Below are 27,236 nucleotides of genomic sequence, written 5' to 3'. Positions count from 1 at the left end.
CCGTGTATACTGCTGAGCTAGCAGCTATACACTATTCACTCGAACAAATCGCATCCCTACCTCCTGACCACTTTTTCATCTTCACCGACAGTCTAAGTTCATTGGAGGCTGTTCGGTCAATGAAACCGGTGAAGCACTCAGCGTATCTCCTAAAGGGATAAGGAAAGCTTTGAGTGCTCTATCGAAACGGTCATTCACAATCACCATGGCTTGGGTCCCTTCTCATTGCTCGATCCCGGGAAATGAGAAAGCGGACTCTTTGGCTAAGGTGGGCGCTATGGAAGGTGATATTTACGATCGGCAAATCACCTTCGATGAATTTTTCTCATTAGTTCGTCAGGAAACCTTGATCAGCTGGCAGCAGAAATGGACAAATGGGGAGATGGGTAGATGGTTGTATTCTATTCGCCCGCAGGTGTCGAAGCGTCCATGGTTCAAAAAATTGAATATAGGACGAGACTTCATTCGAACCATGTGTCGTCTAATGTCCAATCACTACACTTTAAACGCACACCTTTTCAGAGTGGGACTTTCGGAAAGCAATCTCTGTGTTTGCGGCGAGGATTATCAGGACATTGATCATGTCGTGTGGGCGTGCGAGGAGAATCGTGGCCCCAGATCTGCTTTAACTGAACATCTCCGGGTCCGAGGAAAACAACCAAAGCCTATTAGGGAAGTGTTGGCGGGCCTTGATCTCGAATACATGTCCCTCGTCCACCAATTTGTGAAAGTTGCTGATGTGAGATTGTGATCTTAGTCTGCCCACCCCCTTCTCTGTCGTACCCCATATCGAATGTCTTCCTCTTTTTGTCCATTTCAATGTCTGTCGTTAACCCCTTTCGTATGTCTTCCTCTCATTGTTGTCTCCCAAAAAAATGTTTGTCCCGTTACAGATGTGAAACATCGCCAAGAAAGTCAACTATGTGAACATCAGCATCGTAATTATTTAAGCACCCTAAATTTCCTTCCTTTCCTACTATATTATTGTATTCCCTAACCTCGACCAAACCGCGAGTCTTTCGGTTCCCCAAAACTAACATTATGTATAAGATTTAAGTAATGAATTGTTAAACTTGATTTCGGCTCCGTAACGCTTCACGGCAATTGAGCCTCCAAAATAAACGAAAGATTAAAAAAAAAAAAAAAATTAACATAATTATGCTCAAAAGTACCCTGAAAATGATTAAATCAGCAATGGAAAGTGTGTTTTGAATACGAACTATGCCGTTCAGTATGTGCTGACCCATCTTGCCCCATTTCCAAGTTCATGTTAGAATGTATAATATTTGATGAAATTTGTTCATTTCAACGCAGTTAGTACAACATTACTTATGATACTTTCACTATATTACAAGACCAAAACTTAAAATTGCGCATTGCTAGACGAGATTACACGTTTTAAAAATTGTGTTTCGCATAATTAGCAATGCTGAAAAATATTTTAACTTGCCATACTCTACCAAAATTAAATTTCATCATCAAATCGAGTGACAATAAAGTAGAACCATGTTATTTTTCCTACAATGTCATAATTTTCTCATATTTCATTATAAACTCAAATTTCGGAAATTTTTTTTTTCGATTTTGAAATTTTTTTTCCAACCCTTGGGAAAAATGGGGGAAAAACAATATTTTCTAATAACTCCGGAATGCAATGGCCGATTGGGCCAATTTTCAATAGCGTAAAATTAGGAAGGATTCTGCGTCGAATGCAATCGGATAAGGCTAAGTACAAAAAGTGTGTCTCACATTTTTCTGTACACACACACACACACACACACACACACACACACACACACATACAGACATCACCTCATTTCGAGCCTTCTATCAAAAGTTCGGTTTTGGAGTGATCCTATTGCTTTTAAGTATACTTAGTACACCCGATTCTGTTTATACACGGATTTTTTCTACACGGCCTTGTAAAAAAAATCCCATACAAAATTTTTGCAAAGCTGCTCCATTTTGCATGATTCGTCGAGAAATCATAAAACATTTTTTATACGGATTTGCAAATTTTGAACTGAAAACTTTTTTTACAGGGAACGCATGTAAAAAAAGAATAGGGTGTATACGCGAAGGCAAAACGGAAACACATCTTACCTATAGACACTATAGGTTCCATAGACGAGCTGAGGCGAAGGCGAGTGTAGCCAAACGAACTGTCAGTTAGTGTAGCCAAACGAGCATGACGTCACGATTGCAATCCAAGCAACGGAGCGTGTGACGTCAAATTCACGTGGTACACTGTGAAAAAGTGGAAAAATACACTTAATCGAAATGACCCAACCGTTCCTGCGCTCGTCTATGGAACCTATACTGCCGCTAACCGCAAGTCGAGCACATCTGTATATGGAGCCCCATATACAGATGTGCTCGACTTGCGGTTAGCGGCAGTATAGTGTCTATAATCTTACCCCGTGACCAGGCTTGCCCTACCTTACTCTACATTATGTGTAAGGTTTTGATTAGAAACTCGAACCCAAAACCTTCAGTACGCTAGACTGGTGCTTTTAACCAACTAAGTTACGAAGGATCTCTGTAGTGGTTACTGAATCAGCCCGAGATTTTCAAATCGGACTCAAAGTCGAAACACTCACAATCCATTTCCAAAATTTTCCTAAAAAAAAGAATTTTGTTTTTCAAAATCTGCATATTACCATCACTTAGAGCGGATTTCAAGAAATAAAATTTTCCACAAAGTTTTCATAAATTTAATACTGAAGAGGTTAATCGCAATAGATAGTAAATCGGATGAAAATTGCCATAGTTGTGATTATTTTCATGAAAGTTCAAACTTGTTGGTCAAAAATCCCCTTAAAGCCTTTGTGCAACCCTGAACATCAGTATTTTTATTTCGAACTCTGGGGCTACTCTTTTCTCGTACACTAAGTGTTCCGAGAGGCTTTATGTTCGCTCCAAAATCGAGCTTTTTATAGAAGGCCCGCAGACCCATAGTGTTATATACGAATCGGCTCAGCTTGAGGTGGTATGTGTGTGTGTGTCGGTCACTTTACAGGAACTTACCCTTAACCGGAGAATCCTGTCCCATTGTTTCCTGTAAAAAATTGGCCATATCGAACTGTGAACTCGAAAGTTATGGTCAAAATTCTATTTTTATACTGCACTAGTCGACCCGGCAGACGTTGTCCTGCATAGTAGGCGAAAATGCGCGTTTTGAACTGCCCATGCGAAATTTCCATACGATTCTTAATTTTAGTTTTTCACGATTTACTCAACTTTACTCGTGGTTTTCGCATCAGGAAATATCATAGAAACCCGTCGGAAACGATAACGAACATATCTGCTGAAGGAATGAAGGAAATCCATCCAGCCGTTTTCGAGTTATGCGGATACGAACACAGACCATTTCATTTTTATATATAGATATATCCTATAGATTAATCAGGGTTTTTATTGCCATAAGCACATTTACGGTTTCGGAAAAACTCAAAAAATAAGCCGCACCTTACTGTCCATGGAACAACGCTACGGGTGATAGTAGAGAAATTAGACAGCGAAAAATCTCTCACTTATCATTTCTTTATACATTCATGATATTTGGCATATCGTGAGAAAGGTTTTCCGCGAGCTGTAACGGTAATTAACCGATTCGGGGGCTATGCGCAATGATAAAATACTTTAAAAAAGCTTTAATCACAGGGGCATCAGTTCTGATAATGCATTTCTACTTTAAGGGAAATCTCCGGAAATTCATCCAGGAATTCCTCCGGTGGATCCTCCAGGAGTCCGTCAGGAAGTTCCTCCAGGAATAACCCCAAAAGTTCCTTAAGGAATTTCTCGGGATCTTCATCCAGGAATTCCTCCGGAAATTCATCAAGCAATTCCTCTGGACATTCCTACAGAAGTAGCTTAGTTTGAAAGTTTCTCCAGGAATTCTTCAGGTAGTTTTTCCAAGAATTCTTCTGAAAGTTCCTTCGCGAATTAGTTTGGAAGTTTTTCCAAAAAATCTTTCCGAAATTCCTAAAAAATCATTTGAATTCCTCCAAAAATTCCTCAGGAAGTTCCCTCAAGATTTTATTCTAAAGTTCCTCCAGGAATTCTCGGTAAGTTTCTCCAAAAAATTGTCCTAGAATCTCATTAAAACTACTTCAGCCATTCCTCAGAAAGTTTGTTCGAGATTTTCTTCGGAAGTTCCTCCAGAAAATCCTCCGAAAGTTCCTCCATGATTTCCTCTAGAAGTTCTTGCATGAATTTCTTCGGAAGTTCTTTCAGAAATTCGTCCGAAGGCTTCAAATGGAAAGTTCGTCCAGGAATTCTTTGGGGAGCTTATCCAGAAATTCCTCGGAAAATTCCTCCAATAACTCTTTCCGGAATTCCTACTAAAGTTCCATAAAAACCCTTCAGGAAATTTATTTAGGAATTTCTTCGGAAGTTCCGCAGGGAGTTCTTTCGGAAGTCCCTCAGGTAATTCGGATAATCTCGAGCAGACAATTTCATCGGAAATCATTAGCATGGAATTTGCTCTCCAACCTCAATGTGCACAGTCCGAGAGCTCTAGTATTTTAGATGGTTGATAACTACCACGTCCTCACGGTCATCGGGGATGGGAAGGAATTGGTGATGCAGTCACTCGCCCACTGCAAGCCGAGAACACCTCTTCACTTGTCACGAGTTCCTGCGGAATTTTATTCGAATCTGGGGGTTAGGTTTTATGGCAGAGGTTCGTCTTGGTTAACGGGTTGCCAATGTGATAGTAATGAAAGGGTGGTGTATATTATAATTGGATGTAGAAACGAGCTTTTTGCTCATTTCGAATTCTAACACTTCTGCTAGAACTAATCAAGTTGTAGGTATAGGGGATAGAAGATGGAAACGGTATGAAAGCCCATTTTTAGTTCTAGCGATTGCTAGAACATGAAAAATATATGGAAAGATACAAAGTAGGATGAATGGAATGGGCCTGCGTATGAGCAGAAGCGGTAGCCATTCCTGTTCCCGCCATGATGTTTCACGAAAAACTTCAAGAATGGAACCGCATGTAAAAAAAAAAGGTTGAGTGAGATTTCATCCACTGCGTTTACTGAACTTGTTTGCGTTTACCGATATTTCAGCTTAGTATTTCACCGAAATAGGTGATACAGCTTTTTTACATTTTCATCAGTAATATTTTTCACAGTTTTCTGTAAATTATTAAAAAAAATCTCCGAAGTTCAGTAACTCTATTTACAGTTTCAAATATTCTTGCGAGAAATTACCGAAACAGCCGTAATTTTTTAGATCACCGATCTTTTCAGTGAAATGAATTACCGAATTCCAATTCTCTGTTTAAGTGTGTATACTTAGAAACTCTTCCGGCAATTCCCAAAGAAACTTTTACAGAAATTCCTTCAGAAAGTTACTTATTTTTTTCCCTGGTATTACACTCGAATTTTACCTGGTTTTTACTGGTTGACATTATAAAAATATAGAAATTATGGGGGAAATTTTCGATGAAATTTCTGGTTTATTTCTCAATGGACTTCCTGGAGGAATTCTCGAATAAAAAATTCTGGGAAAGTTGTTGATAAAATTTCAGGAGAAATTCGAAAAGGAATTCCTGGTTTGAATCACTGTTAAAATTGAAAGATTAATTCTTTCGGGTGGATTTCCCGATGGGCCTCCAGAAGATGATGAGAAATTCAAGAAGCTGAAATATTTTCAAGTTTTGAGTTTCCGAATTAAATCAATTGTTTTTTAAATGAAAATCTGAAATAATTTCAGACCGAAACACACAAGAAATTCTAATAGAAGTTCCTTAAAGTACTCTGGGAGCAGGTCCTAAAGTACCGGAAATAAACAATTGATTTCTTAGGTGCGTCTCATTTCCTAATTTAAAATCCAATTAAACTTAAAACTGATAGTTCGAAAGTTAAAAATCAACCGATCATAAAAATCGCAGGTGCTTTCCAATAAGACCGAAAAAACAATTTGATGTCTGTAACATATAATCTTTTTGTGTGAGCAGAGACATTTGGAAATTATTCAATTGTTATTTTTATTTTTGTTCAATTTGGGGAACGAGACACAGCTTTAAAGGAAATATTTTTTCTAAGCTAAGCTGCGCTGGGAATTGATTTCAATTGACTGGATTGGCGCTATGGCTCGTCTGAAGAAAGGAAATTTTCAGAGGAAGAGGCCCCAAAACGCAAAATCCATTCAGCACATAAGGAAAACAACAAACGTCATAATCTACTAGCAAGGAACAGAATCTTTTACATAGGGCAGTGGTTCCCAACCTTTTCGGGATAGCGACCCCTTTTATGATTTGCCAAGTGGTCCACGGCCCCCTGCATATCCCTAGTAACATTTTTGTTTTATGCTGGTTTTATAACACTATTGTAGAGTAAATTATGGTCTTCAAGAGCGTTATAAAACTTAAAATGTTACTTGGGATGTCATGCTGAAATCAAGAACAAACCTATATTTTCAAGTCATTTTTTTTAAATATCTTTTATCATTCTAATATGAGATTCTTCAGCAGTATTTCATTCAGTTTGAGTTTGTACTTGCATTTGCGATACCAGCTTCGGCATACGAGTATGCGAGTCTGATAAAGCCGATCTCAAATTGTATTCAATGTTCAAACTCCTTCTCGCTTTGGTCTTCAACTAAAGATGTCTTGAAAATCCACTCAGGCATAAGTAAGCAGAAGCAAACGGTATTAGAATCTCCAAAGCTTGGAACGTTGATATGGAATACGCTTCATATATTCCAGAATTTCTGGCAACTCTGCTTGGTGAAAATCGTATTAATTTGTGGCTCTTGTTTTGTATACGAATTTTTCCTGGCGATATACCTCATAAATTGTTCTGTGTATTTTATTGATGTGAAAACGTTTCGTTCTATCGCTGTGAATACCTGCGTGTTGTTTTATTCGTGTACTGTGCGAATTTTAATTGATTGCAAATTGATCCTTTTGTGAGGCTGCATTATTGGATTCTTTGTCGGTTTCTCTCTATCCACTCTACGTCATTATCGATTGCTTGTACATCAGTGACATCTGTATTCGACTAGCTAAACGTATTCAGCAAAGCTCTACTTGCGCTGTGCACACATCTGTGGACGATTACTGACACCATGGATTCAAACTGCTATCAGTGCTCTAAGCCGGTGAAGACGATCGAATTCCTACAATGTAGTGGTTTTTGCAACCAGTCGGTGCATTTGAAATGCATTGGATTAAAAAGGCCTAATATGGATTTCATCAATGATCAACAAAATTTATTATGGTTTTGTGACAACTGCATCGTTAAACTTGAATCCTTCAAGAATAACCCTGTACAAACAACAGTTGATGTTGTAACTGCACTTTCGGAATCGATCAATGAATCTTTAGCTGAATTGAAAAATGACGTTCTGGAAACCAAAGAACTGACCAAGTCACTTGTGGATAACAATAAGAAGATTGACTCGTCCGGATTAAGTCGCATCCGACCGTGGCCTAGCACTAAGCGACTCCGTGAAACTGCTCCCAGGAACACGCCGACATCTCGCCCTGATGTGAATTTGATTGGTGGTACGAGATCGGTTGAAAAGGGAAGTCTGACCGTGGATACCGTTGCGAAGCAACCGGAAAAATTCTGGATCTACTTATCCAGAATTGCTCCCCACGTGAATGAGGACAACATTTCGGAACTCGTGAAAAACTGCCTACAAATGAATTATTGGCAGTGGCTGTTCTTCTACTCGCCGCAGCCACATCCAGGCGCTATAGTATATGCACAAAATAGCCAGCAAGAGTTAACCGCCAGAAATTTGTATGGCGAAAGACATCTAACGCTGGTTTTCTCAAAATTAGGAACTTTTCATGAAAAACTATTTGGTACCGGTTATGAGGGATGGTGTCCGCTACCACGCATACCAAATATTTTTTCGATTAAAGTGCTTAATTTTGAGAAATCGTACCTTAGATGCCTTTCGCCATACTGATTTCAGAAAGTTAACTCCTTGTGTGCCGCTGTAAGCACGCTCAAAGCAGTCGATTCATTGATAACCAAGTCGATGTCCGAAAGCTTGTTCGGAAAGATGCTGATCTCAAACAATTTGCGTTCATCTCTTTTAAAGTTGGGATCGACAAAGAACTAAAGCACACTGCATTGAATCCATCAATCTGGCCGAAGGGGATTTTCTTCCGAGAATTCGAGAATCTGCGATCTGAACGGGATTTTTGGGGACCATCCAAAGTCCCACGACTAGACAACGGACTCCCATCGCTGGATGCATTGGCAACCCCGTCGCAGTAGTAGGAGCTCCGGTTATGATACTGGCAACGGAACGCACGTCACATAGCATGATGGGAGCCCCCAAGCCACCCGACACAGTCGAGTATTTTCGCCATCTCTTTCTGCAAAGCCGTTCCGTTCCTGTGTTCCGGATCTGGTGAGGGGGCTTTCCAACTTGCTTGTTCAGGCAAGTATTCTGAAATAAGCACATTTTCGAACTCTGAAGCTCGTTCCAATTGCAGCGTTATTTCCACTGTATACAATATCAGCTGCGCCTCATTTACAAGTAACACTGTACATCAACATGGCCAACAACATGGCCAACATGGCCCGGCCGATCTCTAGATGATGATGTCTGTTCCTGCCTATCAAGTCGTTCCGTTCCTGTGTACGGATATGGCGAGGGGGCTTCCCACCTTGCTAGCTCAGGCAAGTATCATGAAATGAACACTCCTTCGAACTCTGAGTCCCATCCTGCTTACAGTGTATATTCAGCGAGACAATCTAACAGCGCCGTTGAACTCACATGCAACCCCAGTCGTAATGGAATTCTATCAACTACGGAACGCACTTCTAACAGCCTTATGAAAGCCCCTAAGCCGTCCGACACAGTCGAGTTTTGTGATGCCTCTCTTCCTGACAATTGCACGAGTCATTTGAGCCGTTCCGTACCTGTGTTCGGATTTGGTGAAGGGGCTTTCCATCCGGCCTGCGCAGGCAAGTACAATGTATTGAGCAAACTTTCGAACCCTGAATCTCGCCCTGGTCCTAGTGATAGCCCGTTTCGGAACGATAGCAGCTGCATCGACTCTAGTCCTCATCTGAGTTCATCAACGGAACGCATATCAAACAGCCTTATGGGAACCCCTAAGCCATCCGTCACAGTCGAGCTGCTGCGTTCACCTGATGTTGATTCCTGTTATACAAGTCGTTCCGTTCCTGTGCTCGGATTTGGTGATGGGGTTTCCCACCTTGCTGTCCTAGGCAATTATTCCTCGTCTAACAGTAGCAGCACTACGGAACTTCAATCCGAGCCTCTGAACACTGCTGTTCGCGTCAATGCATCGTTGGCAACAAATGTTCGAGTGATACCTTGCAATGTACCCCCGATAGCCTCGGCTATGGAGGGCAGCATTGGAAATGTTAGCCATTCCCAGCAGTCTATCGAAACCCCTCTGATTGGTTCCAATGGTCTCCTGGTCTACTACCAGAATGTGCGTGGATTACGAACCAAAATTGATGACATCTTCACGGCTGCTATGGTTTCGGAATACGATGTTTTGGTTCTCATTGAAACTTGGCTCGATGACCGAATACATTCCGCACAACTATTTGGTAATCAATTCAATGTATTTCGGAATGATCGCAATCCTTTAAATAGTACGAAGACACGTGGAGGTGGCATTTTAATTGCAGTATCGAAGCGGCTAGATTGTTGCTTGGACACCGCTGTTAGTAGCACATCAGTTGAGCAACTTTGGGTGCGGATTACAGTATCCAATCGTAGGATTAGTATCGGTGCAATGTATCTTCCTCCAGATCGTAAACATGACACGGTATACATCGAAAATCACATCAATTCGATCGGTGCAGTATTTTCCCGATTGAACAATAACGACTTGGCCCTCCTGTATGGTGACTATAATCAAGCTGGACTGGTTTGGAATGTCGCTAATAACGAGCTTCCATCAATTGACTATTTGCGATCCCATATGCCGATACAATGTTGTACTCTGTTCGACGGCTTCGATCTACATCGTCTGGCGCAAATCAATGCGGTGTTGAGCCGCAATTCCCGACTACTCGACTTAGTTTTGGTGAACGATGTTGCACTTCCTAACTGCAGAGTATCCGAAGCTCCTGAGCCTTTAATAGGACTTGATGCTGATCACCCAGCTTTGGAAACACTGGTTGATATTTCCATCCCTATTCAATTCGAAAACATAGAAGATCCTGTGGCGTTTGATTTTAATAGGGTGGATCTCGTTTCTATGAAGCACGCACTTACGCAGATCGACTGGCGACTTGTTGATACGTTTGAAAGCATTGACGATGCGGTTGAATTCTTCACCCTTACTCTAAGTCAAATAATCTCGGACTGCGTTCCTCTTCGTTGACCTGCCCCTAAGCCTGCATGGGGCAATGCAGCCAATCCAGGAATGTTTTCACCAAGCGATCCTTCGTTCTAGCAAGCAATAATTATCGTATCTACAACCGTTACCTATACAAACGTTACACCAGGCGTATGCAGCAAAAATTCCGTCGTCATCCTAAGTCATTCTGGTCATTCGTGAAGTCAAAAAAGAATGAGGGAGGCCTTCCTGCTGAAATTTATCTGGGAAACAGACGCGCTCGATCTGTCGTTGACAAATGTAACCTTTTGGCGGATCGCTTCCAGCAAGTTTTCAACGACACTAGTGCCTCAATTTCTCAAGTGGAGGCGGCACTCATTGATACACCCAACGATGTAGTCAATTTCAACAGCTTCGTTGTAAGCCTGGATATGGTTGAATTGGCTATCAATAAGCTAAAATATTCCAACACTGGAGGCCCTGATGGTATTCCACCGTGTATTCTGAAGAAATGTTCTGCCGAGTTAATCTTGCCGCTGTCTAAGCTCTTCAACCTCTCCCTGCGTCAAAGTACATTTCCTGAGCGCTGGAAATTTTCTTTCATGTTCCCTGTGTTCAAAAAAGGCGACAAGCAAGACGCGGAAAACTACAGAGGGATCACATCTCTGTGTGCATGCGCAACATTTTCCGAAATTATTGTGAATGACGCACTGTTTGCTGCCTGTAAATCGTATATATCACCTGATCAGCATGGATTCTACCCTAAAAGGTCGATCTCAACTAATCTCGTTCCATTTGTATCGTTGTGCCTGCGTAATATGGAGCTAGGAGCCCAAGTGGATACAGTTTATACAGATATGAAAGCTGCTTTCGATCGAGTTGATCACGATATATTGCTTGCGAAACTGATAAAGCTAGGCGTCTCTCCAGATTTAGTACATTGGTTCGGCTCGTATCTGAAAAACCGCAAACTTTGTGTAAACATTGGATCGACACAATCCGAACATTTCACATGCTGTTCGGGAGTACCACAGGGTAGTAATTTAGGGCCGTTGTTGTTCTCAATTTTCTTGAACGACGTTGGATTCGTCCTTCCTTCTGGATGCAGGGTATTCTATGCCGACGATGTCAAGATATTTGCTGTTATCCGACACCATGCCGATTGCCTGCAGCTACAGCAGTTCATCAACGATTTCAGCGAATGGTGTAATAGAAACTTCCTTACGCTGAGTTTCCAAAATGCAACGATTAGTTACCACCGAAAGCAAAACCCAATTCATTTCGATTACACAATTAACGATTTAACACTGCAGCGTGTTGATACAGCACGGGATCTTGGTATTATGCTAGATTCAGCTCTTACATTCAAAACGCATTATTCGGATGTTGTTACTAGAGCTAATAGACAATTGGGATTCATCTTTAAGATCGCCGATGAATTTCGGGACCCTTTTTGCCTGAAAGCACTGTATTGCTCACTAGTTCGATCGATTATCGAATTTGGATCAGTTATTTGGTGCCCGTATCAGAGAGTTTGGATATCTAGACTGGAAGCCGTGCAAAAGAAATTTGTTCGCTACGCCCTACGTCATCTTCCTTGGAACGACGCTGTTAACCTACCGCCCTATGAACACCGATGTCAGCTACTAGGATTAGACACTCTGGAGCGTAGAAGATCGATAGCTCAAGCTGTTGAAAATACTTGTAGGTGAAATCGATTCTCCTGAAATGCTTGCTGCTCTTCAAATGTATGCACCAGAACGACCACTACGAACCAGAAACATCCTTTACCTTCCACCACGTGTTGCAAATTATGGACTGCACGATCCTGTTCGGTACATGTCATTACGCTTCAATGAGTACTACAGTGCCTTCGACTTCAACTCCACGCCCAACGCCTTCCGACTACGGCTGGTGCGTATGTTACGCAACGGAATCAGTACTGGACGATGAATCTAAAGATGCATTTATTTTAACACTAAGACCATTCTTATTTTTATATTGTATTTGTAGTTTTAATCTGTTATGTATATGTCGAACCAGCTTTTGTAATGTTTGTTAAAAGATATGGGGTTTTTATGCCTCTTTCAGTACAGCACATCGCTATCTCAAATAGGCTTTTCCCCATCCCTATTTCATTAAGACATTTTTTGTCAGATGAAATCAAATAAAATAAAATAAATAAAATAAATAAATAAATATTCCACACCTAGACCGGCTAATTTTTTCACTGAATAAATCACGAGATGGGGGGGTCCCGTAGCGTAGTTGGTTTCACGTTCGCCTTACAAGCGGATGGTCATGGGTTCGATTCCCAGCCTCTCAACCAAACCCTCGCCAGTCACCGGATGCGCAGCCCATACGGTAGCGTATTGGGGAACGCGTCATACCGTACGGCTGCGACAAATTGTTCTTCTCGGAGGCATTCCTCCAACGGACCCGGTTTAATAGCAATCGAACAATGCAACGATCATCGAATGCACGACATGGACAAACGGACACAATGGACTCACGATGAGGTGGACTGGCAACGACAACAATAATGAGCAATGGAAATCTAAAAATAGATTCTCTGTGGATTCTGTACGGCAGAATACCACAGTAGATCTCGGCACAGTAGCGGTTAAGTAACACAGAGTGCCTAACAAATAAAGGAAGCAATAAAAAAATAAAAATATTCATTCTGGATTTCATCGGGAAGGCTAGTCCAACAAAAATCGTATCATCGTATCAAGAAGCTAGGTCCACAGTTTCGCCCATGTATTGCTCGCCAAAAACACGTCAGCAAACACTACTCCTTAGTAAGAGAACATCTAATCTTCCAAAACTGGTGTTTGCCTTACCAAGGTTATCAAACCCAACTAAGAAAACCATTCAGCAGCTATGAACGCAATATTTTTTTAAAGCTTTATCAAAATGATTTTTACATATATTGCTAACTAATTACTAAAATATGTACATTGTACATAGCAGCTAACAACAAGTGATACACCGAAGAACATACATCTACGGGATAAACTTAAAGACCCAAGTCATGTAAAGTAACCACCTCGTACCGTAACAGTACCGAACGTCAACCAGATTCACAAGCGTTTCCTCCAAGAATACCTCCAGAAACTCCTATGGAAGTTTCTTCAACAGTTCCTCCGGATGTTCCTCCAAGAATTCTTCCGGGAGTTCCTCCAGAAGTTTCTCCGAGAATTCCTCATGAAGCTCATAGAAAGTTTCTTCCAGAATTGGAAGCTCCTTAAGGATTTTTTTTCAGAAAGACTTCTGGAAGATGATCCTCCAGGAATTTTGTCGGAAGTTCCTCTTGGAAGTCCTCCGGTAGGTTATTCGAAATTCCTTTAAAAATTACCCTGAGAATCTTTTCCTAAATTCCACTAGGGGTTACTCAATAGAGCTCGTGATTCATGCGTCTACGCCACTCACCATTTTCCAGTTCAGAAACTATGTAATAATTTGACATATACAATTTCGGAAGATTTTCTTACAGATTTGTATTATTTTAATACAATATCTGTATAAAAAGCTTATAGAATTGTATATGTCAAGATTTAATACAATAATTGTCAGATTTGTTTTTTGGGTGGAGAGAATCGTCCATGATTCGACTCGCGATTGTATCATTGTATGATTTCTACGTGTTCTTCTTTGTTAAACTCATTTATTATTATTTTTTTTTTGCTTAAAACAATGGATAAAAAATCCATACGTAAACATAAAATACGCTTCGATTGGTTTTTTACGCTTTTCCAAGCAAAATTATTTTTCAGCGAATGTGCGAAACGATGCGATTCTGCTTGGAAATTGTGAATCACTAAACTCAAGCGCGATTCTCTTCCTGCAGAATTGCAAGCGAGTTAGCTCGCGCATGAGGATTCGATGATTGAGATTTGAGTATGATTCTACCAACACTACATACGAGGCCATCCAACCAGCCGATAGGCAGTTCTTCATCATCCCATATATTTTTATTTAATAATGTGGTGGATTAGTTGATGCAGCTGCTCACTTCCGAGTTTAAGATGCTCGACCGAAATCTCGTTATCTCATCCTTTTGAGCAGTTTCACTGTTTTTCATCTCATGTACCTAACAGCCTGCCTAACCTCATCCATAGCTTGACCGTCGCTGACTATGTCCATCATGCACTTTAACAGTATTTATCTACTTTTAAATTTTACCGTTAATATAATTTTCATTTGTTTCAATATAGGAACAGATTTTCAGACTGTAGTGCTTTTTTTTACAAAATGCTAGTTCTCGTGTGATCAAAGTTGAAATGAGTCGCGGAAGGTTAACTACGAACTCCATCCGTTCCTTTGTTTTTTTTTATTTCTGTTGTCTTGAACCTCTATAATTTTATCGCATTAAGATCAGAAGGAGGATTTTCACGTTTGATGTCTTCTTGGAATGGCACAGAGCAACCACTGACTGTAGTGCACTATAATCACGTTTTCGCACGGAGGAATTCCTAGTATAGGTTAAGAAAAAGTGCACTAGCACTATATCTTTATAACAAAAAAAACGTGAGTTAGGTTGATATCGAATGAAAAATTGCTGTGCATAAGAATATCGGAGCCTGAAGGTAATTTCATCTCTTCCAAACAGTAATTAAACTCAGCTTCTCCGATAAATTGTCAGTCGTCGATTCCTTTCAACTTTTCAAGCCTACTTTCTTGAAGTATAACTAGCGTAACTGTTTTGGTTCTTTATCTCATAGCTGCTATATTCATGCAATTTAACACAAAGGAATCAAAAGCAACTTTCCTATTTTTGCGATGTTTCTTACACTGCATGCAAAGTTGCTAGCGAAATCAACCTGGTTCCTTTATTTTGTGATTTAGAATTTTTTTATCGTCTGATTGTGGGGCCCTCCTTAACCGTGCGGTAAGACGCGCGGCTACAAAGCTGGGTTCGATTCCCGGTGCCAGTCTAGACAATTTTCGGATTGGAAATTGTCTCGACTTCCCTGGGCATAAAAGTATCATCGTGTTAGCCTCATGATATACGAATGCAAAAATGGTAACTTGGCTTAGAAACCTCGCAGTTAATAACTGTGGAAGTGCTTAAGGTGATTATACAATCAAGCCATGTGGTGAATTTCAAATTCACCACACGGTTTTCTACTCCTATTATCAAAAGTTCAAACCTAGCGTAATAATTTTCGTACAATGCTGAAATTAAAGTCCATTTTTAAGCATGAGTAAGCAAACGATTTACGGATGTTTCATCCCCATGGGCATTGTGGTTCTCTCAATTCGTGCTCTGGAAAAATCATTAGAAAAAGCACGTGGTTTCCAAGATGGCCGATTTTTGGCTTTGTTGTATAACCACCTTAATGAACACTAAGCTGCGAGGCGGCTCTGTTCCAGTGTGTCGATGTAATGCCAATAATAAGAAGAAGAGATGGAAAATGGAATAGTTCCCCTGTATATGGTTGATATCGGCCAAAATGCTTCTTCTTCTTCAACGTTTCTACATTCCATCTGGAACTTGGCCTACTTTACAATTTATTGTGCCAATAGGATTTCCACTGCTATTAATTGAAAGCTTTTCTATGCCCGCCAAAATGCATGAATATGTATCTTGTGAGAGAAGAACAATGGATACACTTTGAACGGGGAGCTGAGAATGTTTTCCACTTGAAAACATGCTGGCCCGGACAGGAAATTGAAACCACCATCTCCGCGATTTTGAATCCTGCGCCTCAACTCGCAAGCCTAACTGGAAACCAGACAAAACTGCCTAATAATTGATTGTATATGTGACCCGTTACAACTTTTTGCATCAACCTTGCTCAAAAATGTACTTTTGAAAATTATTTATTACGTTTCGGAGCTTATGATTGACCTTTAAAACATAATTAGAAATCTTACCCAACATTGATTAATCTCTTCCAACTTTTCAATTAAGTCAATCTTGTCCTCTTGGCAAGGAAATTCGATCCCCGTCTCGAGCGAACAAGTTATCTCTTATCCCTTTTAATCTGGCTACAGTAATTGGATATCCTTGCAGTTGCGACAATAAAGCATCGAACAAAGCGAATCGCGCTTCCGATCCTTGTATCGACCACAATGAAACAAAAAAAGAAAGTAGCGAGCGAGAGCATGGCCGGGCACAAATCCGTCATTAATCATAATCATCATTATCTTGGTCCCTGCAATGTGGAGGGGTAACTAAGCTTCACGATAAAATTCCGAAAAATGTTCGCGTAGGTCGTCACACCCAAGCAAAAAGAAGAAAAAAGTGACGAGGATGTTCCTCATCGACCAGCGATGACGAGACGCAACAGACGTGCACATCCCCCCATCTACTTAACCGGCGATATTAGCTAACAAAACAGAGATTGTTTTGATTCATTGTCCGTCCCCGCCTGTGTAAGTGGTTGCTTTTTTCACTCGCTGTGTTGCCAAGCAAAGGGCCGATTATTTATGCTGGTTCTTTGTTCTTCGCCACAAAGGACCGCAACTATGAAAACGATGAAAACAAACACAAAGCCATCCTTCGGATGCTTCGTTAGCGACTAATGTTTGGGACGCTCTGAGGGTGTTGTCCTTGGCTTAGTAAGAACGGATTGAACTATTCTTTTCTGTACATTGTTAGATGATTATACTATTTGTATGCATTGAAACAACTTTATTAAATTATTGACGCGAAACAGGCTTACGCTCACTCATATTCGAAACGCATTCTAACAACGTTTTTTCTCTCTTTGTCTCTTATCAGTTGCTGTGCTGCCTACCGATGCTGATCCTGCCGGCTAAACGGGCCCTGAATACGAAAGATCCGGACGTTATAATTGCCACTCTGAGAGCCCTCCAGCAGCTGGTGCAAGCGGGTGAGTGCTTAGTTCCCTATGCTTGTACGGAGGGGGTTAGGGGTAACATGACTGCCTACGGCAGCCGGCCAGCGGTCTCCGATGGTGAACTGGCCAACTGGTGCAGCCAGTGGATTTAGAAGGATGATGATGACTATGATACGAGTATCTATACCAGTGAACGGCCAACCCAAGCCAGCTGGTCCACTTGACCGGACATGCTTGTGCCAAGTGTAGGCATTATTATTTTACAACTGGGATCGATTGCAAAAGTTTTCGGGATGATTCTGTTGTCCATTGGGTTGGATCTGGATGCGGTGCAGCAAAGTCCATTCAGGGTACATGTGTAGCTTACATCGGATCGATAGTGCTGCATAATTGAAAGATTGCCCCGATCGTTTCATATAGGTTTGGGCGATGAAATGTGGGTTCATTTTTTTACACCCAAAAGAACAAATCTAACATTTATTTTATAAAGTCTTAGCATATACAATTCTGCAAGGTTCTAATACAAGAAATATAAGCTTTTTATACAGTTGCTGTATCAAAATAATTCAAAATTCGAAGGCTTCAATACAAGGGTTCTATTGAAAACTTCCAAAAATGTATATGCCAAAGTTTTATACAGTCTCTGTAGGGTTCTTATGCAGAACTGTATTAAAATCTGCCATCCGCTGTTTGGGTGCAGAGACTGCCACTTTTGTTCCTTTATCTTTTAAATTTTTTATTGACTCCAATTGACTAAAAATTGTATCCCACTTTATTGTTTCTTATTGTTGGCTTATTTGAGGTCAACGTTCCCAAAGGAACGCGTATTTTTTAAGCATATCTATTGACCTGGTTTGCCGAAAGGGTCATTTGGCTAAAATCTGAACAAGCCAAACATTCAACCAAACAGGTATTTTTATAGAATAGCCCATTTCAGATTAAGCCTAACACAAATAATCGATGAAGAACGAATCATTTAGACCATTAGGCGCAGATCAGATAAAACAAACACATAGCCAGTCGCTACAGAGCAGTCTTTGTGCGCGGTTGCTTCAAGACCGAGCTCTGCGCATCCAGCGTGATCCGGCTACGGGCGCTGGAGATATGACGTTTTTTTTTCTCCGGGTCAGTGTGCGTTCCCCGGTGATTTGGTTACAGGTTTGTTGATGATTTATTACAGTGCAGTGGTGAAACTTTTTCTTCCTCAAGGAAACGCACCCAAAGAGGCATGGTTTTTTTTTCTGGAGAGTTGCGCGGTAATATACTGACGAACAGGGACGGGAACGGTTGACATTTCTTTTTACCATTCCTTCTTCTATGCAAAAAAATAAAAACAAAACCACGGCAGCCACAGCAGCAGCCACGCCAAGCAGACGACAGTCAGCACATGCTTTTACCATTTTCTCTCCCCACAATTAATGTTTTCGTACAATAATTTCACAGCGTATAACCGTCTTTGGTGGGAAATATTCATTTCATTACTACTTGCTTGATTTAGAGACAAGAACGAATAAATCAGTACCTACGTATAGCACTCCTTCTAGGCTTTGCGCCACAGGTAATTGAACTCGATTCTGTGCTGTTTGCGCTGCGCACGAGCCGAAACAAAAAATCTCACGCAAATGTTGACCGCGCGCCGGCACGACTCTAACGTAGCAGCAAGCAAACAGTTTGCTTCATCGGAAAAATAAATGTCACGATGTCGCGTACATTTTTTTTGCAAACTGTTTCGGCTTGTTTGGCGCAAGAAATTTGACTGAAAAAAAGATAAACATTCGCATAATCAAAGTGTTTTAATGTACATTTCCCATCACTGCTGACGAACATTTGGTTACTGCAGAGGAGGCGCACGGTACGGGGTGAAAAAGACTTGCACGATACAGTGAAGAACTTTTCCGTCGGTTCGGGTGAACGGATTCGTCTAATTTTACGACATTGTCCGATAACTCGAAAACCATCACCCCTTGAGTTTTCATGTCATCGAAAGAAATTATCTACATCAAGAAAAGATCTATTTTTTGTGTAAGTTGCCATTAGGGTGTCCCTTTTGTGACGAATTTTGTGAAATGTTGTCAACGCATATTACGACGAGTTGGCAACCGTGTCCCGTACCATATTTGCAAATGGTCAAGCGACCGTTGTCAAGAAGAGTTGAGAGCTGTGTGACAGACGTCAATAGAGATAAAGCGAGTCATCGAAAACGTGTCAATGGATTCAAGCTTTACTGCCGCTAACCGCAAGTCGAGCTCATCTGTATATGGATGCCATGGATGTCCTACGAAAGGCTGAAACACATAAGGCTGAATACTCAAAAGGCTGAAATCTCGAAAGGCTGAAAGTATCAGAAAGCTGAAATGTATCGAAAGGCTTAAATTAATGGGATAAAATGAATCATAACTATACGAGTTGTTGCACCAGCCATGTTGAGTGGTTGAATAGTGAATAATTTATAAAGAATAATTTATAAAGAATAAAGAATAAAGAATCAAGAATCAAGAATCAAGAATCAAGAATCAAGAATCAAGAATCAAGAATCAAGAATCAAGAATCAAGAATCAAGAATCAAGAATCAAGAATCAAGAATCAAGAATCAAGAATCAAGAATCAAGAATCAAGAATCAAGAATCAAGAATCAAGAATCAAGAATCAAGAATCAAGAATCAAGAATCAAGAATCAAGAATCAAGAATCAAGAATCAAGAATCAAGAATCAAGTATCAAGTATCAAGTATCAAGAATCAAGAATCAAGAATCAAGAATCAATAATCAAGAATCAAGAATCTAAAATCAAGAATCAATAATAAAGAATCAAGAATCAAGAATCAAGAATCAAGAATCAAGAATCAAGAATCAAGAATCAAGAATCAAGATTCAAGATTCAAGAATCAAGAATCAAGAATCAATAATCAAGAATCAAGAATCTAGAATCTAGAATCAAGAATCAAGAATCAATAATCAAGAGTACAGAATCAAGAATCAAGAATCAAGAATGAAGAATGAAGAATAAATAACAAATTCTTTTAGGAACTTCCGGAGGAAATCCTTGGATAACTTCCGGAGGAATTCCGGGAAGAACTTCGGAATTCCAGGAGGATCTTCGGAATTCCGGGAGGAACTTCCGGAGAAACACGCAAGGGAACTTCCGGAGGATTTCCTGGAGGAATTTCCAAATGAACTCCGGGAGGAATTCCTGGAAGAACTCCGTGAGGAATTTCCGGAAGAACTTCGGGAGGAATTTCCAGAAGATCTCCGGTAGGAATATCCAAAGGAATTCCAGGAGGAAATTCTGGCGGAATTCCTGGAGGAACTTCCGGAGAAATTCCGGGAGAAACATCCGGAGGAATTCTAGGAGGAACTTCCAGAGGAAATCCGGGAAGAATTTCCAGAGGAATTCCGAGAGGAACTTCCAGATAAATTCCGGGAGGAACTTCCTGACAAATCTCAGGAGGAACATCCGAAAGATTTCCAGGAGGAAGTTTTGGAGAAATTCTGGGAGGAACATCGGGAAGAAATCCAGGAGGAACATCCGGAAGAATTCCGGGGAGGAGTTCCGAAAGGAACTTCTGGAGAAATTTCGAGAGGAACTTCCGGAGGAATTCCGAGAGGAACTTCCAGAGGAATTCTGAGAGGAACTTCCGGAGGAATTAATGGAGGAACTTCCGGAGGAATTCCGGGAGGAACTTCCAGAGGAATTCCGAGAGGAACTTCCAGAGAAATTCCGGGAGGAACTTCCTGACAAAATTCGAGAGGAACATCCGGAAGAATTACAGGAGGAACTTTCGGAGAAATTCCGGGAGGAACTTCCGGAGAAATTCCGGGAGGAACGTCCGGAAGAAATCCAGGATGAACTTCCGGAGATATCCCGGGGAGAACTTCTGGAGGAGTTCCGAGAGGAACTTCTGGAGAAATTTTGAGAGGAACTTCCGGGGGAATTCATGGAGGAACTTCCGGAGCAATTTCGAGAGTAACTTCCGGAGGAATTCTGAGAGCAAGTTCCGGAGGAATTCATGGAGTAACTTCCGGAAGAATTCCGAGGAGAACTCCGAAGGAATTCTGAAAGGAACTTACGGAGGAATTCCGAGAGGAACTTCAAGAGGAATTCCAAGAGGAACTTCCGGAGGAATTGTGGGAAGAACTTCCGGAGGAATTCCGGGAGGATCGTCTGGAGGAATTCCGAGAGGAACGTCTGGAGGAATTCCGAGAGGAACTTACGGAGGAATTCCAGGAGGAACTTCCAGAGAAATTCCAGGAGGAACTTCAGGAGGAATTCCGAGAAGAGCTTCCTCAGGAATTTCGGAAGGAACTTCCGGGGGATTTCTGGGGGAATTGCGGGAAGAACTTCCGGAGAAATTACGGGAGGCACTTCCGGAGGAACCTCCGGAGGAATTCCATGAGAAACTTCTGGAGGAATTTCGGGAGGATCTTCCGGAGGAATTCTGGGAGGAATTTCTGGAGGAATTCCGAGAGGAACTTCCGGAGAAATTCTGAGAGGAACTTCCGGAATAATTCCGAGAGGAACTTCCGAAGAATTTTCGAGAGGAACATCCGGAGAAATTCCAGGAGGAACTTCCAGAGGAATTCCAGGAGGAACTTCCAGAGGAATTCCAGGAGGAACTTCCGAAGGAATTCCGAGAGGAACTTCTTCAGGAATTCCGGAAGGAACTTCCAGGGGATTTCCGGAAGGAACTTCAAGGGGATTTCCGGGGTAATTGCGGGAAGAGCTTCAGGAGGAATTACGGGAGGCACTTCCGGAGGAACTCCGGGAGGAACCTCCGGAGGAATTCCAGGAGGAACTTCCGGAGAAGTTCCGGGAGGAGCTTCCTGATTAACTGCCGTCGGAAGTTCCTGTAGGAACTTCCGGAGGAATTCAAAAAAAGACTTCCGGTGAAGACATTCCTGGAGAAACTTCAGGAGGAATTCCTGGAGGAACTTTCGGAGGTATTAATGTAGAAACTTCCGGAGGAAGTCCTGGTGGAACAATCCAATTCTATTTTCCGGAGGAACTTCCGATGCAATTACGGGAGGAACTTTCACAGGAATTCCGGGAGAAGCTTTCTGAGGAATTTAGGGAGGAACTTCCGAATTCACTCGAAAGTTCCCCCTGGAACTGGGAGGAACTTATGGAGGAATTCAGGGAGGAGCTTCCGGAGGAATTCCGGAAAAAACTTTCGGAAGGAACTTCTGGAGGATTTCCAGAATGAACTTCCGGAGGAACTCCAGGAGAAACTTCCGATTCCTCTTCGAAACTTATCATAATCAATCATAATCAAATTCAATTCCAACCTAAGCAAAATTCAATCGCATTCTAATCCATTTTCACCAAAATTCCAATACCATGCCATTCACGTTCCAATAAAATTCAATTCAATCCACAACCAGTCTAATTTTAAACTCATTCCAATTCAAATCCAATCTAATTGTACTCAAGAGCCAGTTCGCGAGAAGCGCGACCCCCTCTTGTATCGATATTCTCCGATTTGGATGAAATTTTCAGGGTTTGTTCATATATGTTAGAAAAGACATTTAGCAAATTTTCAGATTTTTTCATTGAGGGGAAGTGGGTTAAAACGGCCCTTCAAAAATTATTGTTCAAAAATCGCCAAAACCAAAAAAATGCAATAACTTTGGCAATGAGAAACCGATTTTGTTTAAATTTTGCACGTTTTTTCTACTCAATTAGTACTTTATACCAAGTGGTTAATAGGGTTATAAAGTTGTTTACTTTAGGAGAAAATTGACTTTTTCGATAAAAAATGGTCGTTTTTCCAAAGGGAATATTTTTCACCAACAGATCTAGGATAAAAAACTAAACCCGTAAGACAATTAAGGAACTAAAGAGCTTTCATTTCATATATAATTCAGAAGCGCCAACTCAAGAATTTCTTAGAAAATCGCAATTTTCTGCAACACTGTTTATTCTTAAGAAAGTTCGCACAAATTTCGACCCTACTTATGTTGATGTTTTCCGACCTGGTGAAAACTGTCTAAACTTTTTTGTCTCAGTTGAAATTAAAAATCAGAATTTTCTATTAGGGGAGTGAAGGGTGAAATAGTCCTTTGAAAATAAATGTAAAAAAATACATCATTTTTTTATGTGAGTTCTAGCAGAAAATACATAAGTTTAAAAAAACTGTTTCTTCTTCCTTTCAATTCATCTATATTTTTCGTCTCAATAGATACGTATATCCTTCGCTGATCTATATTAGATAGCAAACTATTTGCAGAACAATTTTCAACAGAAGTAAAATAGGACCAAAATAAGTGCCTTAAACATTAGCACGTGTTTCGCAAACTGAAACAAAAATGAACGGATTCGACGAAAGTGCTTGTTGATATTTTTTTTGAATCAGCTACAATTACTGTGGGTACCGATACTGATGTTGCTTTTTCAGCTATGCGAAAAAAAAACAATTTTTCTTAACGGCAAATGAGCAATTTCGTAACGTTTAAACATAGCTTGTTGGTGGAGCTGCTTCTCAGATTATATTTTTCTTTTGTACCTACTTGCATCAGGTTACCATAGGCTTGTTTTTGTAGCTTGTAACGATTGTGTGGTATTCATAACTCTCTTTCATCCTCCATCATTATCAATTTAAACCAAATTCTGCAAGTTTATTGTGCAAAAACGTCAAACCGTGTACCATTTATACATTTTGAATTACTAACCTTCAAACTGCTAGCTAATATTACAGAGATACAATCTAAACAAAATGTTTGACTGAATGGACTATACCAGTTCTAATCGGGTGTATATATTTTCGAGAGTTGGACAATTATAATAGGACCAAAATATCTCATAGGTAATGGAATACCCTCGATTCTATGTTTACACAACTGTGTGAAAAACACTCCAAAGTTTAACAAAGTTGCATTCATTTTCCACAATACGGGAGAAACCTTTTTTTTCTACAACGAGCTGATTTTTTACAAGGAGAGCGCAACAATGTAATGTGTATACTATTGAATAGGATAGAGTATCAATTGTCTGACGATTTGGAAACACACCCCTCATGAAAATACTTCAAATTTTAGGATACACGTTTCTACACTCATAGATAAAGCATGTAAATTGTAGATCGCTTAATCAATTAATAAAAAGGTTACCAAGCAAAACTGTTTTATTCTCGGCTTAATTTACACCACCTGAAAGTGCTTGAGTACCTCAACAAAACTGTGTAGTTGATTGTAAAAAGGATGCCTTAAATATCAGCCTTTTTCTCTTGAAATCTTTGCTATCCTTATATGAACATATTTCCAACCAACCATAAGGTGTGGTTTGCTAAGAAGTAGTACTTGGGTAGTAACAGCTTGCAATACTTTTTGAGAAATCTATCTATTGCTTTTTTCATCGAGGAATAGACTACCGTGTTGAAGTACCAATGTAACAAACAAAGTACTAAAACAAATGTTCTCACTTCCGAATGGATGGAAATACTAGCTAAAGCATTGGATTTTGCTTTACGTCGTTCTTGAACCATGCATCGTTCTTGCAATTATGACGTCAGTACGTCACCATGGAGGAACTGGTGGGAATATATTTTGGTGGAACAATATTTTTGATCGGGAGTTTAAGACGGCGCAAAGTTTACAATACCTCCGCCGGAATATTATAGAAATGACATGACTAGTTGACCAGTTCACATTATTTTTTGAGATTGAGAGATTGTGAAGGATTTAATTGTTGACAGATAGAAAACCATAAGAATACTAAGGTTGGAAGAATTTCGAAGCAAACTAGCAAAATCACTAGATTAGTTGCCAGTTGGGTCGGAATAATCAAATCTAAGAAATGTGGTTACGATTATCTTGTTTCGTAACATTATTTATATTCTGAGATCTATTTTACCCCTCTCTCCCCATCCCAATATTTTGCCAAATAGTTCCATCTACATATAGAAATAAACCTTGTAAGTTTCAGCCAGATGCTCAAACATCGATAAAATGGAGTTGCGATTCTCACAAACTGGCTTGCAAACAAACAGTGCAATGTGCAGAAATTCATAATTTGATTGATTATTCTTAAGTCGGCGCACTGAAATAAGTTTCAATAAGTTTGATGTATATTCTGCTTGAGCTCACATATAAAAATTTATGAATTGTTGACATTTTATTTTTACAAGGCTATTTTACCCAATTTACCGAAATTGCTCATTTGTCGTTAAGAATAATTGTTTTTTGTTCGCATAGATGTAAAAGCAACATCACTACCGGTACCCACATTAATTGTAGCTTATTCAAAAAAATATCAACAAGCACGTTCGCCGAATTCATCCATTTTTGTTTCAGTTTGCGAAAGACGTGCTAACTTATTTTGGTCCTATTTTACTTCTGTTGAAAATTGTTCTGCAAATAGTTTGCTATCTAATATAGATCAGCGAGGAAGGATATACGTATCTATTGAGACGAAAAATATAGATGAATTGAAAGGAAGAAGAAACAGTTTTTTTAAACTTATGTATTTTCTGCTAGAACTCACATAAAAAAATGATGTATTTTTTGATATTTATTTTTAAAGGACTATTTTACCCTTCACTCCCTAATAGAAAATTCTGATTTTTAATTTCAACTGAGACAAAAAAGTTTAGACAGTTTTCACCAGGTCGGGAAACATCAACATAAGTAGGGTCGAAATTTGTGCGAACTTTCTTAAGAATAAACAGTGTTGCAGAAAATTGCGATTTTCTAAGAAATTCTTGAGTTGGCGCTTCTGAATTATATATGAAATGAAAGCTCTTTAGTTCCTTAATTGTCTTACGGGTTTAGTTTTTTATCCTAGATCTGTTGGTGAAAAATATTCCCTTTGGAAAAACGACCATTTTTTATCGAAAAAGTCAATTTTCTCCTAAAGTAAACAACTTTATAACCCTATTAACCACTTGGTATAAAGTACTAATTGAGTAGAAAAAACGTGCAAAATTTAAACAAAATCGGTTTCTCATTGCCAAAGTTATTGCATTTTTTTGGTTTTGGCGATTTTTGAACAATAATTTTTTAAGGGCCGTTTTACCCCACTTCCCCTCAATGAAAAAATCTGAAAATTTGCTAAATGTCTTCTCTTACATATATGAACAAACCCTGAAAATTTCATCCAAATCGGAGAACATCGTTGCAACCTCCCTTGGAAAGGGGGTCGCGCTTCTCGCGAACTGGCTCTCAAATCCTATTTCATTCCAATTCAATTCATCCAATTAAGTATGTATTCGTGAAAAAGCACCAAACACATCAGCATATACAGAAAGAAAATGACGAAATGTTACGTTTGTTGGAGTTTTGGTTGTACCAACTGTTCGTCAGACGGTTGTACAAACTGAATTGGTCGCACAAACTTGGGGGCGGAGTCAAAGTTGTACAACATATCGGAGCGTGTGTGGGGCCCCTTACGAAGTGAGGGTGACAAAAAAGGCCGATAGGCTTCACCAAAAACATTCGATTATTTATAGCTCTAGTACTGATGACGAGTAGTGCGATTCTGATGTGATGATAATGATGATAAAAATCTGCCAAATTCCCTTTTGACCAAATAACATCTGAGTTTTCCCTTTTTCACTTTTCGCTTCTCGCTTATCAATCCTCGGTAATAAAAAATCAGGTAAGGTCAACAATATCACAGCCTGGATTTTCCACAAAATGTACTTTACAAAGTAAACAACTCACCCGATGTCTTACGAGCAAAATGTCTCCATTATTTCCCGCTGCAACAAAGTAGACCCGATCGTAAAAATGGCGCAAAAATTTAATCGTCGCGCTTTACCGCCCTCAACATCCCCCATCCCAGCTAGAATCACGTGGAACTAGGATTCGTTATCCATTTGAGCTGAGCACACGTGTGGACAACACCGGGATGGGCTTCAGCAGCACTTTACACTGCAAAATGGCAGCGCACATCACGATTTTTTCCTCCCATCATGGTTCCGGCGTCCCGATAATAAAACCTGGACGCCGACCGTCATCTCTAATGGCACTGTGCACGTCTTTATTCCCTGGCGCAGAATTTCTTCGTTCTCCGGTAGGTATCTTTCCGGTCGCACCGGGAGGAAATGCCATTATTCGACTCTTCGGAAGAAACAACAGGTGCTCGCGAAATAAAAAGGCCATCAACTTGGGCGGCGACGGTGCAAACCATCGTCTTCG

At 40.2% G+C, this 27,236-nt stretch overlaps 2 protein-coding genes across 3 annotated transcripts in view; one reads left to right on the top strand and one right to left on the bottom strand.

Moving 5' to 3' along the window:
- The window catches only part of LOC134225837 (uncharacterized), a 738,557-nt gene that overhangs the window by 91,398 nt on the left and 619,923 nt on the right, over positions 1–27,236 (bottom strand). The gene's annotated exons all lie outside the window — the stretch shown is intronic.
- LOC134225827 (parkin coregulated gene protein-like) overlaps positions 1–27,236 on the top strand; it is a 40,510-nt gene that overhangs the window by 9,458 nt on the left and 3,816 nt on the right. The window contains exon 3 of the mRNA XM_062706202.1: positions 17,028–17,139. Coding sequence (XP_062562186.1) covers positions 17,028–17,139 — 112 coding nt within the window. The remainder of the gene's footprint in view (positions 1–17,027; positions 17,140–27,236) is intronic.

This window comes from Armigeres subalbatus, chromosome 1 (assembly GCF_024139115.2).
Source record: "Armigeres subalbatus isolate Guangzhou_Male chromosome 1, GZ_Asu_2, whole genome shotgun sequence".
In the NCBI taxonomy this organism is placed as follows: Eukaryota; Metazoa; Arthropoda; class Insecta; order Diptera; family Culicidae; genus Armigeres; species Armigeres subalbatus.
The sequence above is the reverse complement of the archived record's forward strand: the minus strand, read 5'-3'. Positions and strand labels throughout refer to the sequence as shown.